This window comes from Limulus polyphemus, unplaced genomic scaffold, assembly GCF_000517525.1.
Source record: "Limulus polyphemus unplaced genomic scaffold, Limulus_polyphemus-2.1.2 Scaffold1145, whole genome shotgun sequence".
NCBI lineage: Eukaryota > Metazoa > Arthropoda > Merostomata > Xiphosura > Limulidae > Limulus > Limulus polyphemus.
The window spans coordinates 197,940-214,571 of NW_013666755.1; the positions used below are offsets into that span (position 1 = coordinate 197,940).

At 33.4% G+C, this 16,632-nt stretch overlaps 1 protein-coding gene across 7 annotated transcripts in view; it reads left to right on the forward strand.

Moving 5' to 3' along the window:
• Positions 1 to 15,677, forward strand: part of LOC106462337 (receptor-transporting protein 3-like) — a 77,981-nt gene extending 62,304 nt beyond the window's left edge. For all 7 annotated transcript variants that reach the window (XM_022389572.1, XM_022389571.1, XM_013922250.2 and 4 more), the window contains 2 exons: positions 12,487 to 12,657; positions 15,297 to 15,677. In XM_022389572.1, coding sequence (XP_022245280.1) covers positions 12,487 to 12,657; positions 15,297 to 15,452 — 327 coding nt within the window. In that variant the 3' untranslated portion in view covers positions 15,453 to 15,677. The remainder of the gene's footprint in view (positions 1 to 12,486; positions 12,658 to 15,296) is intronic.
• Positions 15,678 to 16,632: the final 955 nt, after the last annotated feature.

Consider the following 16,632-nt stretch of genomic DNA (forward strand, 5'->3'; position numbering starts at 1 on the left):
CTTTACTAGGCTGATGTTGTTTGTCAAAACAAATATAACACTAGGAAAACTGAATGCATAAATAGTTTAGAAGATATACTTAAAAAGTTGATGAGTCATATAGACAATAATATATAATTATAAACATTTAAATAAATGATATTTATATGTTAGTTGCCTCCGGAAACTCAGCGGTAAGCTTGAGGGCTTATAACACAAACAATTTGGGTTCTGTCCTTCAGGTGAGCAAAGCACATTGTGTAGCTTTGTACTTAACAGTAAATAAACACGTAATGTTAATTTGTTTAAAGGGCGACAGCTGTGACAGATTACGACTTGGAAGACATGCTGTGATGGACAAACAAATCCGTGTAAGAACTGAGTAATTTCTGGTTTAAGAAACAACAACAGTAATTTTTCAATCTGCTGGATGACACAAAGCAGTTACAAAATATGTTACAAAGCTTTCATTTACCCTAGAACTTAAAAATACTTTAGTGATAGGGGCAGATTCAACGTCCATAGTCTTTTTTTTAAGATGGTACAGGAATCAATATTTAATGTACATTTATTACAGTAGTGGTGTCATGAACGTAGCAATAGCTATAATAATGCTTTGCCGTAATACTTTTTCTGAGACTGATGAGTGTTTTGTACCACTTTTGTAAGCCACTTACGATGTTTCTGAAACCCAACTTTTCCTCCCAAATTAACTTATCAAGTCACTGTTATTCACATTCCCCTAACGCCATGAAATTATTTCTTGTAAGGTATTCTTAAGTAATCTTTGATTAATAATTTGGTTTTACAGGTATTCTGCCTTCATTTTAAATCTGATCAAGACCAAAGCAAGTGTGTCGAAACGTCGAGTTTTAGTCAATCCTACCAAGACCGAGTCTCCGCCAAAACTAAACTTTTTATGAGACGTTACTACACGAATGGTGGAATTGGCGTTTCCAAACGTGCGGGCGTATTTTCGAAACAAACCAAAATCTGTTACGAATGTATAACATTGATCTTTGAGGAAAAGGAACTCCATTAACCACACTATATAAGGACAAATATTGCATGGATCTATTTAGCAGCATCATCTGCACTATATTTCAAATAAATAGGATTAAAACTAACAAAAAGAATTGCAAACTTTTCGAAGGAAATGGACGATTCCAAGTTACTGAAAGGAGAGAATGACGATGCCATTTATTTATTTTGTTAATAGGAGGTAGAATAATTTGTGGCATTAATTGTAGCTTGGACTCTAATTTGTGGCATTAATTGTAGCTTGGACTATAATTTGTGGCATTAATTGTAGCTTGGACTCTAATTTATGGTATTAATTGTAGCTTGGACTCTAATTTGTGGCATTAATTGTAGCTTGGACTCTAATTTATGGTATTAATTGTAGCTTGGACTCTAATTTGTGGCATTAATTGTAGCTTGGACTCTAATTTGTGGCATTAATTGTAGCTTGGACTCTAATTTATGGCATTAATTGTAGCTTGGACTATAATTTGTGGCATTAATTGTAGCTTGGACTCTAATTTATGGTATTAATTGTAGCTTGGACTCTAATTTATGGTATTAATTGTAGCTTGGACTCTAATTTGTGGCATTAATTGTAGCTTGGACTATAATTTGTGGCATTAATTGTAGCTTGGACTCTAATTTATGGCATTAATTGTAGCTTGGACTCTGATGTTTTACTTGTCTTTGTTGTTGTTGTTGGATTACGCGCAAATTTACACGACGGCTATCTTTGCTCTCTATCCATAATGTTGAAGTGAGAGACCAGGGAAAAGGGAATTAGTCAACAACACCCACCACTGACTGTTTGACTAATCTTTTCAGAGCAAACAGTATAGTTTGACCGTCACTTTTAAAACGCACCTACAGCCCCAAAGTATTAAGTGCGATTTATGTATGTCTATATTGTGTTAGAAGGACACGAACCAGAGAACCTCAGCTCCACAGTATTAAGTGCGATTTATGTATGTATATATTGTGTTAGCAGGACACGAACCAGAGAACCTCAGCTCCACAGTATTATGTGCGATTTATGTATGTATATTGTATATATTGTGTTAGAAGGACACGAACCAGAGAACCTCAGCTCCACAGTATTAAGTGCGATTTATGTATGTATATATTATGTTAGCAGGACACGAACCAGAGAACCTCAGCTCCACAGTCTGCCACTTTGGATACTGGGCCGCTCTCAGCCCACATTTATTGATAAAAAGTGCTTGGAAATAATTCTGTGCTATAAATCAAACTTATTAATTCATTCAAATTACTATAACACAACGGGTACATAACGTTATATTTTATTTTAAAGGAACCAGTAACCATGATTCCGCCTCACAAAGATAAATTAGCAATAATTTAAAATATGACACATCTCACAAATGTAAAATATTCTTTCACTAATAGCAATGAACAAAAACTGGTCGTCTCACGTGATGTGATATGGACTATCCGTATAGCAAAACGCAGAGCAAACACAGAGCATATTATGTTTTTCCCTCGTGTTCTAAGCAGCTTACCACACATTTTACCAACCATATGTACACTTCAGAATCAAACCCAAATTTTCTGCTTTCCTGAAACGCTGTGTTCTTGTGTAATTTAAGTTTTGTTTGCATTATCACATACACACCAATCAATCCACATAAAATACAAGACATGTGTGCATTACTACATACACACGTATATATCTCACTGTTATATGTTAATCACTCTCTACTTTCGAGGTATGTTGATGCCATTTATTAGCGAACTAGTGGGTAGCTATGGCAACCATTTGTAATACATGTTGTTATTACCATACTATGAAGCGCATTTAAGTCTTTCGGGCACCATTTGAAGCACGATTATGAAAATATAAGCAATCATTGATGGAAATTAATAGAAATGGTCGGTCGCTCCTGTCATATTTCACCATCACGATCACACGATGGTTGTCAAGTGTATAACATGTCTACACACACACAGTATAATTTACTAGAAGTACCATGGACAATAACAAAATTAGTAAAACGCTGTTAGCTTACCAAGCAGCTATATTCGCCATGCTTCTTACTCTTGCACCATCATCTAGCGGGTTAGAAAATACATTAGACCAGATAAACAAACATATGTATAGCTAAGAGCAAATATTGCAAAATAATACACATTTTGCTCAATTCTTGTCAATTTCTCAGGATGTGTTCGGGGACAATTTCCACAGAATGACTAGTCAATAGATCTGCCAAACCCAAACCATAAATTGTAACAATAGAGATTACAACAATATTTTAAAGTGTTATTACGTTTCAATAAAATCAACAACAGTTCTTGTACTACTAGCCGTGATGACGCCATTAACTGAAATAATATTTCTTTAATTATTATCTGGAGAGTAAGGGTCGTTTTTTCATAACTTCAATGCAAAAAAATTACCTACCGTCAGTTAATTAAGGGTGTGAACCTTTTGATCATATATTATAACTCACAATTATTTAATATATATATATTGATAGGTAGATGTGTGTGTGTAAACAATAGTATATCAGTATATTACATATACTTATATAAAAAATCTAAACTCTTTTTGCAATAGTGCGACTTTCTCATCAGGATTAAGATGAGATTCACATACATGGAGTTGTGCTAACGTTAGTAGCATTTGATTAATGTATGAATGACGTTCTCTAGTATGCTAAAATAATAGGTGCCAAGCATAAACTAGAAACTTATCTTTGCTACGTAAACCTTACCAGATAGATTTAATTTATTTATTCTTTAGCCGAAAGTATGAACCAAGGATCTAGAACAACTTTGGTCTATATTTTGGAAGCGAATTGGGCTTATATGTTTAAGCTCTGTCACAATCCAATAGGCTGATATATTTCATTTCATAAGCAACCTGTATATACGGTAAACTATACTTGTCGAGCTCCTCTGAAGGATCATGAAATATCAAACAAAGTGCTGAGGCTCAGTAAAACGATATCTGAATGGAGCTTAATGTATTTTCTTGCCTTTAAGTATCTTTGTATAATACGTTTTAAAAAACGAATAGAAGTAATGTCTCTAGTTATGTCTTCAGTATTTCTTACAAAAGACATCATATCTACAACATAGGTTTATTATGTGCTTTATTCGCCAACTTAGAGGTTACAAAGGGTATACAAGTACAGTAGAACCTAGATTAACGGGAACCGTGCCATTAAAGGTAGACCTTGTCAGCCCTTTTTTTTTTACTATTTGTAACCAAAATAAATCTTGCAATAACGGGTACCTCGATATTCCGGATTAAGGACAATGTCTTTAGTTTTGTTCTCTATACGGGTACTCGATAAGTATCTATTTCGTTGTGGGCAGGTTAAAGTGCGCATGTCATGACCTTTTAGAGAGTAATCTTCAAAATTTTATTAACTAACTTTACTATTACTTATAGCACTGTAAGTGCTCAAAATATTTGTTTTTCGAGGCATTCTTTTATTTATTCTTCTATGTTTTAATAAAAATAACTAAAATTTAGGCATTTGTGAGTAGATAGTATTTATTGGTTGATGAATAGGTTTGGTGAAATGTTAATACGATTTTATAACTATGTAAAGAAACGTTTCCGCTTCTATGAAATCAAAGTGGATAAAGAAATTATAACAGTTCCTGGAGATGACAAGGAAGAGATAGCTGATGAAGTGCCTGTCGGAGTAAACCAGAAATGAAGACGTTTTTACTGCTGTACAGTTTGCAGATTAGGACAAAGATGCTTTAGCCATAGAATAATTTCAAGAGGGTTGGGAGCAACTTTGGATGGTAAGGAGCTAACCCCTTTGTCTGAGCCAGAACCACCACCTATCAACATCAAGTCATTCGTGTAAGCACAACAATGGGCTTTTGACCTAAATCAATTTGCACATGAGCGAGGTTTGTCAGACATTTTAAACACTGTCATGACTCTCGAAGATCAAATGCAACACCACCAGTGTAAATGTGACAAACAATAATTTATTAAATAATTTTTTACAAAGTAAATACATAACAAATGATGTAAATAATAAGAGTATAAGTTTGGTATACACGTATTTGCGCTAATGACCTAGTTTGTGTGATGTACAAATGTATGGTAACTTTTTAAATGTACATATATTTTCATACCTACGGAATAGAAATAAATTAAAAACACCTCATTCTTTGTTCCATATATTTAATGTTTTTTACAGTATACACAAAAACACTGCTTATATACATGTAATAATATGGCTTTAAATCCACACACCCAACAAATTGGGGGAGGGGGGTAAAATTCAGATATTTAGTATGTAAATAAGGAATCCAGCTTTGGGTGGCTCATTTTTGATGTTAAGGGAACCTTGCTATAGAGAACATTTGGACGCAATCGGAAGGGTGCCGTTAATGCCGTGGCTCTACTGTAACTGACCTATTATTAAAATGTTTATATGTATTACCCTTTACAGCTGTCTGACCACCGGAATATCTGGACTAAACCAAATAAACGGTTCATACTATGGTTTTAGAACTTTAGGCAAACTTATAAATACATGGATAAACTTCTTTATTTATACTGTACAGTATAAAGAAAATTGAACGTATTTATAGCAAAGAGTAATGTTACGTTGATTAAACTATCAGGTTTGATGTTGTTACTTTCAAGCACAAAGCTACACAAAGGGCTATCTGGTCTCTGCCCACCACGGGTATCGAAATCTGGTTTGTAGACATGCTGCTGTGTCACTGGGGGCATCGGAGTTGATATTATATTTAGTTCCAAGTTGTGCATTGTTACATTTTTATTCATAGCCGCTAGTTTGGAATATTCCTTTAGATAAGTGATCGTACTAATTTCGTTCTAGCTCAAATTCAATATCAGTAAGTCTGCTACAACAAAATCATGTATTACACACATTGTAATATTGAAGTTTAGTATTGTACATTATTGAAAACGTGTTTACTAAATAATTTTCATGTCTTTAATTTATAATTTCATAAGTTAAGAACTTGATAAGTTAATAATTATTATGCTTAGATGCCTTATCGAATTGGTTCATGATTGTCTGTTAAAAATTTTTATTTGGTGTTTTGTTTCCCATGTTTTACCAGCGGATTGTGAGGCTTTATAATATTTCTGTCGAAGTTATCTGTAAGCCTGCTAATAGTTGTGGGCTTCTAAATAGTCTAAAACTACTAATATCTTATATTTCAAATGTAAAATCTAGTTCTAATTTCTATAATTATATTAATGAATTATGGATTTTCGATTTAAAGAAGAATAAAATGCTGTGGGGCGCCATCTCTTGAACGTTTTAAGAACTTTCATTGAAAGATGATGCTTCTGAAACATAAGCTACTTTTTCATTAGTTTATGGCCTTATAGAATAACCAAAATCAAACACTATGATATATTTCACTAGTTTGTCGTAGGTTTTAGCTATATATGATTTCATCTCTTTATTTTTACTTTGTCTCCAACATCTTGAAAACTCTTTTGACTAGTGATGTTGTAGGCTTTCTATTTTTTATGATAAAAATTATTTATTTAATTTATGGAACTAATTATGTGATACATCATATATTGAGAATTCAAAGAAATAATTAATAAGCAGTGACATGGTGCCATCTGGCGGCTTTAGAGTACAAATTATAAGAGAAACATGGATATGTTAAGAATGTGTTTTTTAATTATTTTAAAATATTCATAAAAAGAACAAGTGACTAAGCATTTATAAAAATCCCTAATTTCGAAGTTTTAGAATGGACGGTTTAACAAATATACAAAGAGAAATATTAACTATATGATCATTAAATGAACACGTGGGTGCGATATAATGTGACGGTCAATCCCACTATTCGTTGGTAAAAGAGTAGTCCAAGAGTTGACGATGGGTGGTGAAGACTAGCTGCCTTCCTTCTAGTCTTACACTGCTAAATTAGGGACGATTAGCGCAGCTAGCCCTCGTGTAGGTTTGCGCGAAATTCAAAAAACAGGCAAACACACAAACCTACAGTTTATATAATTAGTTGAACATTTTCTTGGGTATAGATGCATCTTAAAAGATTTAGCGGATATCACAACATGCTGCTAACTTATTATCTTATATGAATATCAGAACTTAAATAATGAAGTATACAAATTGTTACTAAAATATAAAGTGATGTTTCCTTTATTATAGACAAGTAAAATTTAGTATATTTTAGTTAATACTTGTAGTGATCGTTTTGAAATCATGGCATTTTTGAATATGAGATTTTTTTATACAAAAATATATATAATTATACAAAAAACAAAACGGGGAACATTATTACGCAATTTTAAGCTTGCTGCCCCAGAACATAGAGCCATAGCTTCCAATGTTAAGGTGCAGAAGTTAGAGCCATAGCTTCCAATGTTAAGGTGCAGAACTTAGAGCCATAGCTTCCAATGTTAAGGTGCAAAATTTAGAGCCATAGCTTCCAATGTTAAGGTGCAGAACTTAGAGCCATAGCTTCCAATGTTAAGGTGCAGAACCTAGAGCCATAGCTTCCAATGTTAAGGTGCAGAACTTAGTGCCATAGCTTCCAATGTTAAGGTAGCAGAATCTAGAGCCATAGCTTCCAATGTTAAGGTGCAGAACCTAGAGCCATAGCTACCAATGTTAGGTGCAGAACTTAGAGCCATATCTTCCAATGTTAAGTTGCAGAACCTAGAGCCATAGCTTCCAATGTTAAGGTGCAGAACCTAGAGCCATAGCTACCAATGTTAGGTGCAGAACTTAGAGCCATATCATCCAATGTTAAAGTACAATTTTCTTACATTCTAATATTTGCTTCAGAAAGATACGAATCTTCACTTTCATTCTCACTTGTGTAACTTCAACTTCCTCTAATGCATATATTTATATATGTAAAATATCTGATTTATCACAACTCCAGCTCTTTCATGTGAACCATAAACATGTAACCAACTTGTCATTTTACTTCTTCCAGTGTGATCGATGACGGTATCTTTAAATCCCTTCAATGTTCGTCCTGTGTTTTGTCGCCATAGATAAACAGAGAAGTAGCACACTCGGGTTACTCATCTTTGAGATCCAATGGCTATTGTAAGGAGCCTAACGTAAAGTATTGTGAAGAGTTAGGCATATTATGTGTATCAGAGAAAGAACTTGATAACTGTTCTGTTCTTTGCGTTCAGTAAAGAACTGCTTTTGAAAGAGTCTTGTGTTTCTGTGACTACACCAGACTTCTAGTGGTAAGCTTTGGTGTAGCTACAAGGTCTCTATTAATTTTTTCTTTTAAGTTTTATTTTGATTTGTACTTTTGTCATCATGCAATTCATCAACTTTTAATTTCAATGCCTATTGTTTTTATTGTTTATTTGCTCAATTATTCGAAAAAGATATCAATGTTTCTATTTGTTACATGTCCCCAAATCACAAACCTTGAGCATTCACATCGATCTTACTACTTCCTAAGAACCTCTTGGAACCTGTTGGCCATTAGCATAGGAATTATCACACTTCCAAATCACGAGAAAAAATTGCACGTTAAGTCTCAACAAAGAACCATTTTGTGTCCTGCATGTTTCAGTTCGCCAGCTCATATACCTTGAGTATCCACATCGATCCTAAAACTTCCCACGTGGTTACTGAGAGTAACTGATTACGAGATCAAGTAAGAGCAAAAAAGAATCTCGATATATCTTGGGAAACTACTTGCTGTAGAGGGGGGGGGGGGAAATATTATTTTCATAGTGATAGAAATGTAATATGGAAGAGTACAGCCTCAAATAATTGTATGAACACTTAAAGGTGCAGATGCTGTACCCTGTCATCTCTATAACCCACACTAGAATTCTAAGGCAAGAGACTCTTCATAATTTACGTAATGCAAAAATTAGAATATACCAGTGAGTGTCCTGTACTATGGCTAATCTGTAGAGATGATTTTACTGATCACATTGCGAGAAGAATGTGGAAATATAATGTTAACTCTATGCTATATGTACTTCCCAGAGAAAAAGCCTGCCATGTCAATATATGCTCTCAGGGAAAAAAAGCAGATTCCTCTATGTAATTAATAGTCGCAAACATTGAAGGATATTTTCCAGGAACAGGTTTTTGTTTGTTTTAGAACAAAGCTACAGTAGACTATCTGTTGTATCCAGTGCGGGGAATCGAACCCCATATTTTAGCGTTGCAAGTCCGTAAACTTATCACCGTCCCACCAGGAGATTACAGAACTGTTCCTGATAAATTAGCTGAACAGTGCCTCATACCTCACCTGAAGAAATTGGAGAAATACACATACACAAAGAGATCAAGGAGCAAAATAACTCTCTGCTGTTTTTTATGAACTAGTGCAAGAGTTATGGGTAGTGAAGTCATATACTTCACGTTACTATTCTCAATCTTTCGGTCTGACTGAAAGAACGTATGAAACATCGAACAGATACTCTAGGTTCAATACAGACTGTCTGGGATGTTCCCTTACCACATGTCAACACAATATACAGGCCAAAAGAGCAACAGTGTGCTGATTTTATCATATGACACTATAGCGTATTGGGCAATACACGAAAAGTACATTGATTGGTTCCCAACCTTTTCCATGTTTGAAAGAAAAGTTAATATTTTCTATGAAGTTGATATACAAGTCTACACCTACCGGAAATATTCCACAATATCATCACCAATATGTTGAGTGATTGCTTACTGCCATTAATAGTGCACATAAAGAACAGTCATGGTAGCCTCATTGATCTACAGCATATCATGGCGAGATGTAAATGGTCCTAACTAGTAGTTATGACAGATTAGATAGTGACTGAAAGGAGTTGATTTTCCTTACTGTTTTTAAGCTACCTACTGAGATGAAGCAGTACTTTTACAGTTCATACTACCTCTGTGTGAGGTATGGTGTGAACTCATGAACACTTTATGAGTTACTAAGTACTATTCCATATTAAAATCAGCTAAAATAATTAATGATAGCTAATCGAATAAACTAATCAACATATCATGGTATATAATGGCTGTAGACGGCTTGAATGGGTAATGAAGAAAAACTTTAATATAAGTTTAACATAACAGCAAATGTACAACGTTTCGACAAGGTTTTGTCATCATCACCTATTATTTCCTAATAGCTCTTTACGTATTTGTACATATATATGTACCTAAAATAAATTGTCGAGACGGCTGATATGGATAATATTAGCACAAATATATACAAAATCATAATCTAACGTGAACATGGTAACTATGGATTTGAGCTGTGTATAAGTTATTGATGCAATGAATGTGATCCTATAGTAATGCATGGATTTGTTTTATTAACAATGAGAGAATAAAATCCCAAAGGAAACTTTGATTAAATATATCGCAACGATGCCTGACAGACTGTCTGCTGTTATTAAACCAACAATGCCTGATAGGCTGTCTGCTGTTATTAAACCAACAATGCCTGATAGACTGTCTGCTGTTATTAAACCAACGATGCCTGACAGACTGTCTGCAGTTATTAAACCAACAATGCCTGATAGGCTGTCTGCTGTTATTAAACCAACAATGCCTGACAGACTGTCTGCAGTTATTAAACCAAAAGGGGGGGGGGACACACAAAATATTAACTATTTGTTGAACTCAAGCACTTCCACTGAGTTTCTGATGTACTAAATATGAAGATTAATAAAATGTTGATGTTTCACCTGTGATTTACCTTCCATTGTTCTTTGAAATTAGCCTGAAATCTAATTTTTGACTTTATCCTAACACTTTTGCACAGTACTGTATATACGTTTGACTTGTAATTAAATTTAAATGCCAATACAAATAATAATGTATATGGTAACTCTAAGTTGTGCAATAGTGTAGTAGACACTCCTGTAATAGTAGCGAAGGTTAGTGTAAGACCGTTCGTATAAGTACATAGGTTTCCCATGTTATTGGTTTAAAATGTTATATAGTTGCAATGTTCAGAGATATGAGAGGGTGTTTTTTGTTCGTTGAACCTGGTTTCTATTTTTCTTTCGGCAATGGAAAATTCGTGTGCCGTTTTCACATTGCATTTTGTAAAATGGTATCGGTGTTGTGTTTGTCTGAATAGTTGTCAGAGAGTATGGATTTTATTTTGATGCTCGGATCTGAGGTAAAGTTAATGGTTAGAGGAATTTTGAGTTTAAAAGCAAGTTTTCTGAAAATGTTATATAATTTTGTCACAAATTTCTGGAATATAAGTTATGGGGATCTAAGTGTCTAGGATGTAAGTTATGCAGCGGTATATTTGCTTTTGGCTGTTTCATTAGACTTTGAATTTTGGTTGTACTGTTTGAGAATTCTGGGCATAATGTTTTTCCAGTTTTTTAAAATATGTTTAAGTCAATAAAAGGTTATTTTAGTGGTTAACTTCGTAATTGAGGTTGTTTGGTGAGCATGTCAGTGACTACGTTAATTAGGCTTTTTTGTGTATGTTAAGTTTTCGTTTTGTTTCATGTGAGAAGACCAGATAATGTAGAGGCCAGTATGAGTGCTGTTTTTTGTGAATTTTGGTTTTGAAATATGTATCGTTTCTTGTGATAATGAGGTTGAGAAATGTTAATTTGTTTTGTTTTTTCATGTTGGATGGTGAATGTAATGTGGGGATACATGGAGATGACGTCGTTGACAAAATTATGTGTATGTTCTGTAGAGGTAAAACCCATAAATGTGTCGTCTACATATTTGTACTTTACAAGAATCGGTGAGAGGTGTTTCCCATGTTTACACCATTGATTTATATATATAGTTCTGTTTGTTGAACATAAAAGTAAATTTAGTGGTGTTACATTCTATGAGAATAGCTATTTTTGCTGGTTACAATATGTAATAGTTCTTGTTGTCATTAATAGGAGGTACTTTTCATAAAGTACAGTGCACGTACGACAGTCCGTCAGCAATTGTAATGCCTGTTTTATGACTATAGAAAGTTTAAGCTCAGTTTTCGTAACAGTTAAGTTTCCCTCTACTTTGCACTTTCGTCCCTTTCTGAAGCATCGAGTTTCAGTTTCACCGTTCTTTACTGTTTATTTTTACATCCGTTCGATAAACATGTGAACGTTTTTATTCATTGCATGTCACCAGATCACACACCTTGTCCACATCGATGTTACTACTTCGTTAGTTATATGGAGATAGTGCTACCTGTTGTTTTTATCCTAATAGATTATCACCCTTTCAAATCACGGGAAAACTTCATGTTAAATCTCAACTAGAATATATTTTGGTTATTATCAGGAGTGATTCATAAAAGCATGGTAACACTTTTATGAAACATGTCAATATAAAAATAAATGTAATTGTACATATATATTCCGAATTTCGAAGCCATTTCATATGGTTTGTTTTCGCGTTTCATGTATATTATTCATGTATATTAATTTCGCGTTTCATGTATATTATTTTCGCGTTTCATGTATATTATTTCCGCGTTTCATGTATATTATTATAAGTAATTATTTATTATTAATATTTTCCTGCTCTCTAGAAATGTGGACATGGTTGGACATCGATGAAGGGACGAGTAGCTTTTTGGTTTACCTTGAATCCTTTGACCTGTGAGGGTCTAGTGGTCTTTAAACTTTTTGGTCAGCAATGTGATAGGTGTAACAGTGAACGCTACGAGCACGCCATGTGGTATCCAGAGGAAGTTATAAAAGTCAGTTTTTTTTATTTTTTGTTCTTTTATTTTTCAGTTAAAACGTTAATTTTCAACAGCTTCTAGTTTTTTCGAGAGAGCGAAATTAATTATTAGTGTTATTCTAAATTTTATCTTTTTTGTATATTTTGGAAAAGCAGTTACCTATTTACGAATAATTTACAAACTTCATTTAATATGATTCTGGAAGACTTTATGAAATTAATTATGTGGTATTATATAATTAAACATTTTTAAAGGAACAGTCAAAGAAAACTTTAAAATTCCATTTCTCTAATGGAAATTAGAAATACTGTATGTATCGTCTGCCGATGGAAAGATATTCCCTTCAATTAAGTTTATTCAAACTGATTTATTTTGGTAAGGTATTCACCAGAATTAGATAAACCCAGCCAAGACTTAAGAAATAAAGTTAGCAATGCCATTCAAAAAACCATTGTCAACAATCACTGAACACTTTTTTCATTGATTAAAGGTATTTGGCGATAGCAATAAAATATGACAATATTGTGTGTAACTGTTAAAAAGTTAATGAAAAACCACAGTAAATGGAACAAAGTATCAGAAGAAGATTTTAAATCAGAGAAACTAGTTTTTTCACTAGCTTTCTGGGTGTTATTCGTGTTTTTTATTTTGAAATATAATATTTTAAGAAATCAAAAGTGACTGATGACACCTGAATTTTAAAATTATGTCATTGCCAAACTTTTGAAAATGAAATTATTTTGTTATTTTACAGGTAAAAGAAAAAAGAAAAAATATGCAATATCTAAGACGATTTTTAAGTTTTTAATACGCCCTAGGCCAGGTTAATTCGAATGCCATATTATCTGTTTACTTTCATTTTACAAACTATATTGCAACTGTGTTGAAAGAGAACTTGGCGAAGAACCTATTTCATCTTGTATAAAAAAAATCTCAATTACTTATGAATTTTTTATAAAGAGTTTGACAACATTAATAAATTCATATAAATTATTTTTGACCATTTGAACAAAAAAAAACTTTATCAAAACATCAATGTATGATGCTCCTAAATGTTCAGTATCTTTTTTACTTTACCATGTAGTGGTATACGTTTTGTATGTTAAAGACACGCCGTACTTTTTATATTCTACTTTTATGAAACTTAGCAACAAAAGTACTGTGATTGTAAGCGAAGTTCTTCTCTGACAAAACATGACATTCCACTATCGAGGTTCTTCTCTGACAAAACATGACATTCCACTATCGAGGTTCTTCTCTGACAAAACATGACATTCCACTATCGAATTTCTTCTCTGACAAAACATGACATTCCACAATCGAATTTCTTCTCTGACAAAACACGACATTCCACTATCGAAGTTCTTCTATGACAAAACATGACATTCCACTATCGAAGTTCTTCTCTGACAAAACATGACATTCCACTATCAAAGTTCTTCTCTGACAAAACATGACATTCCACAATCGAAGTTCTTCTCTGACAAAACATGACATTCCACTATCGAATTTCTTCTCTGACAAAACATGACATTCTACTATCGAGGTTCTTCTCTGACAAAACACGACATTCCACCATCGAAGTTCGTTTCTTAATATTTGAAAATGCAGTGTTAGCGCGCTCGTCATCTCATTTTCTTAGCTCATGGTAATAGTTTCTAATATTCTAAGTTGAATTATTCCGAGAATGGATGCGAAAAAACAAAGAAAAACTGGAGGTTAAGCACAACATCCCATTCATTTAGACGTAGATCAGTAATACCACTCGTGTTATAGGTTTTAGCGTCACAGTGATATTTTATTAGACTGCAGAGCCCCCTACTGGTTGATCTAATGTATCCATACACCTCAGGCACGTGTACTCATATACCACTAAATTCAATGAATGCTTTATATTTTAACTTGGAATCTGATTTCAAGACTAGTTTTAACTTAACTTGTGACTATAGCTGTTTGATACCTTTCCTAACTTTCATCTTAATCATGTATGTAACAGTGTCTTTGTAGGGTATGACAAAAGTAACCGTTTTCTTTGGAACACCTGACACAACAACGGATGGGGGTATTAGATTAGTTTTTGTTATGGGTGTGGATTATTCTATTTAAGAAAGACAACGGTAAACAATTTCTTTACTTTTCTCAACTTTTCCTTCAAAAATATTTTGATTTTTTTTTGATATCGTAAAGGCTTTTCATAACATAATCTAAGCAGAGTTTCTCAACTTCTGCTTCAAAACGTCTCGATTTCCTAACATCTTTAAAGTCTGTATGACAGGAATTTAACCATATTTTCTTTCAAATTTTATCGAGTGAAATTCAAAATGTGAATAAAGTCCAGTGAAAGTCGGTTTATAATACACTTTAGTAGTAAGTATACCCTGATTATTTAAGACTTGAGCATCTAAGAACGAGTGTTGACAATTCCGTTGATTTTCAACATTAGAATAGATATTTGGATGCTTACCATTTAGAAGTTAATGAAATAAGCGTTGACAACCACCCACAAAGTACCGTTAATGTATCTCCAGTAATGATCAAAACATGTACTAAATGTTTTAAAAGTACGTATGTTGTAGCTTCTCTTTAATGTATACGTATGTAGTAATACGGGTTCTAATTAAGTGAATAAATTGTTCTTCTTTATATTATTGTAGGTTTTAGCTAACGTTTACAACCGAATCGGGCAGGTTTACTACGGTTTTTATCAACCTCCAATACACAGAAGCCGCCGACCAGGGAAGCCTCGAACGCCTCACAACAGTAATCTATGTCAGGCTTGTAAAAACAGCGTTTGTACAGAACGAAGGTGATAATTTGTTTCCAGTGAAAACCAGAAAAATAAATTCATGAACTTTAATAATATTGATACTTAATTTCCGTGCGATGCCACTAAAGAATAATATATCATTCTGAAAACTCAGTGAAATTATTAAAAAGAAAACGTCTAATGATGTCTTATTTTTTATTACTTTTCTTTTGGACTGTATCCGGAAGTTTAGAAGATCATATAATTATATACAAATTGTGTATTTTAACGTTTGTAGTTTTGAAAATTATTTTTTTTTAAAAAGGTGTACAGTATAATGATTTTTTAAATAATAATTATTTGGGTTTTATTTCTTTTTTTATACTTTCCATCATTGATAACTAATTTCTGAACAAGAATATAGAGTGGAGAAATAATACTTTTAATGACCTGGAAGAAAAACCAGTAAGATTTGATTAAAAATTTCTCTTCTACAAATTGCACTGTGAACTAAAGTGGATGAATACAAGAAAAGCCTACTCAAGTTGATCCCGTTGTGCACTGAATTAGAAACTATGTTCCCATTGACCAAGGACTGTCGCGTTACCGCGCCACCTGTAGATCTGATATACCCTGATTTTGCATCCTGCTGCTGCCAAAACAAATAGCATTCAGTATTTTGAGGCCGTGAATGCGTTATAAGAGTAACGGTAAAGTCACACAATTAAGTATAACATTGTAGCCCATTGAATTGGAAGTGGTTGGCGTTGACCAGCTGCCTTCCCTCTAGTCTATCACTGCAAAATTAAGAACGGTTAGGTCCAGTTAGCTATGGTGTAGCGTTGCTCGAAATTCAACAAACCAAACAAATTTTCTCTAAATACCTGTTTATTTAAAGCTCAAACATTAAGGTTTTTATATTTTAGCTGTAATTAATAATACACAAATTATTATAATTCTGTTGCGATTGGTAGATTGTAATTTCTAATTAAAGAAGTGTCTTATTCTATGCTCATTATAGTCTATTCTTTATTTGTAAGCTTTACGCAGAATTTATTGCTTCGTAAGTTATTTACTTTCATTAACTCAAAAGCCTCCGCACTTCAACTACTGTCTTATGTTAATCCTTAAGGATATCTATAGTAGTTTTGTAACTTTTGTACTTTGGAATAAGTACTTTTACATGTGACCTGGGATGACCAGGTAGTTAAGGCGCTCGACTCACAATCTGAGGATCGCGGGTT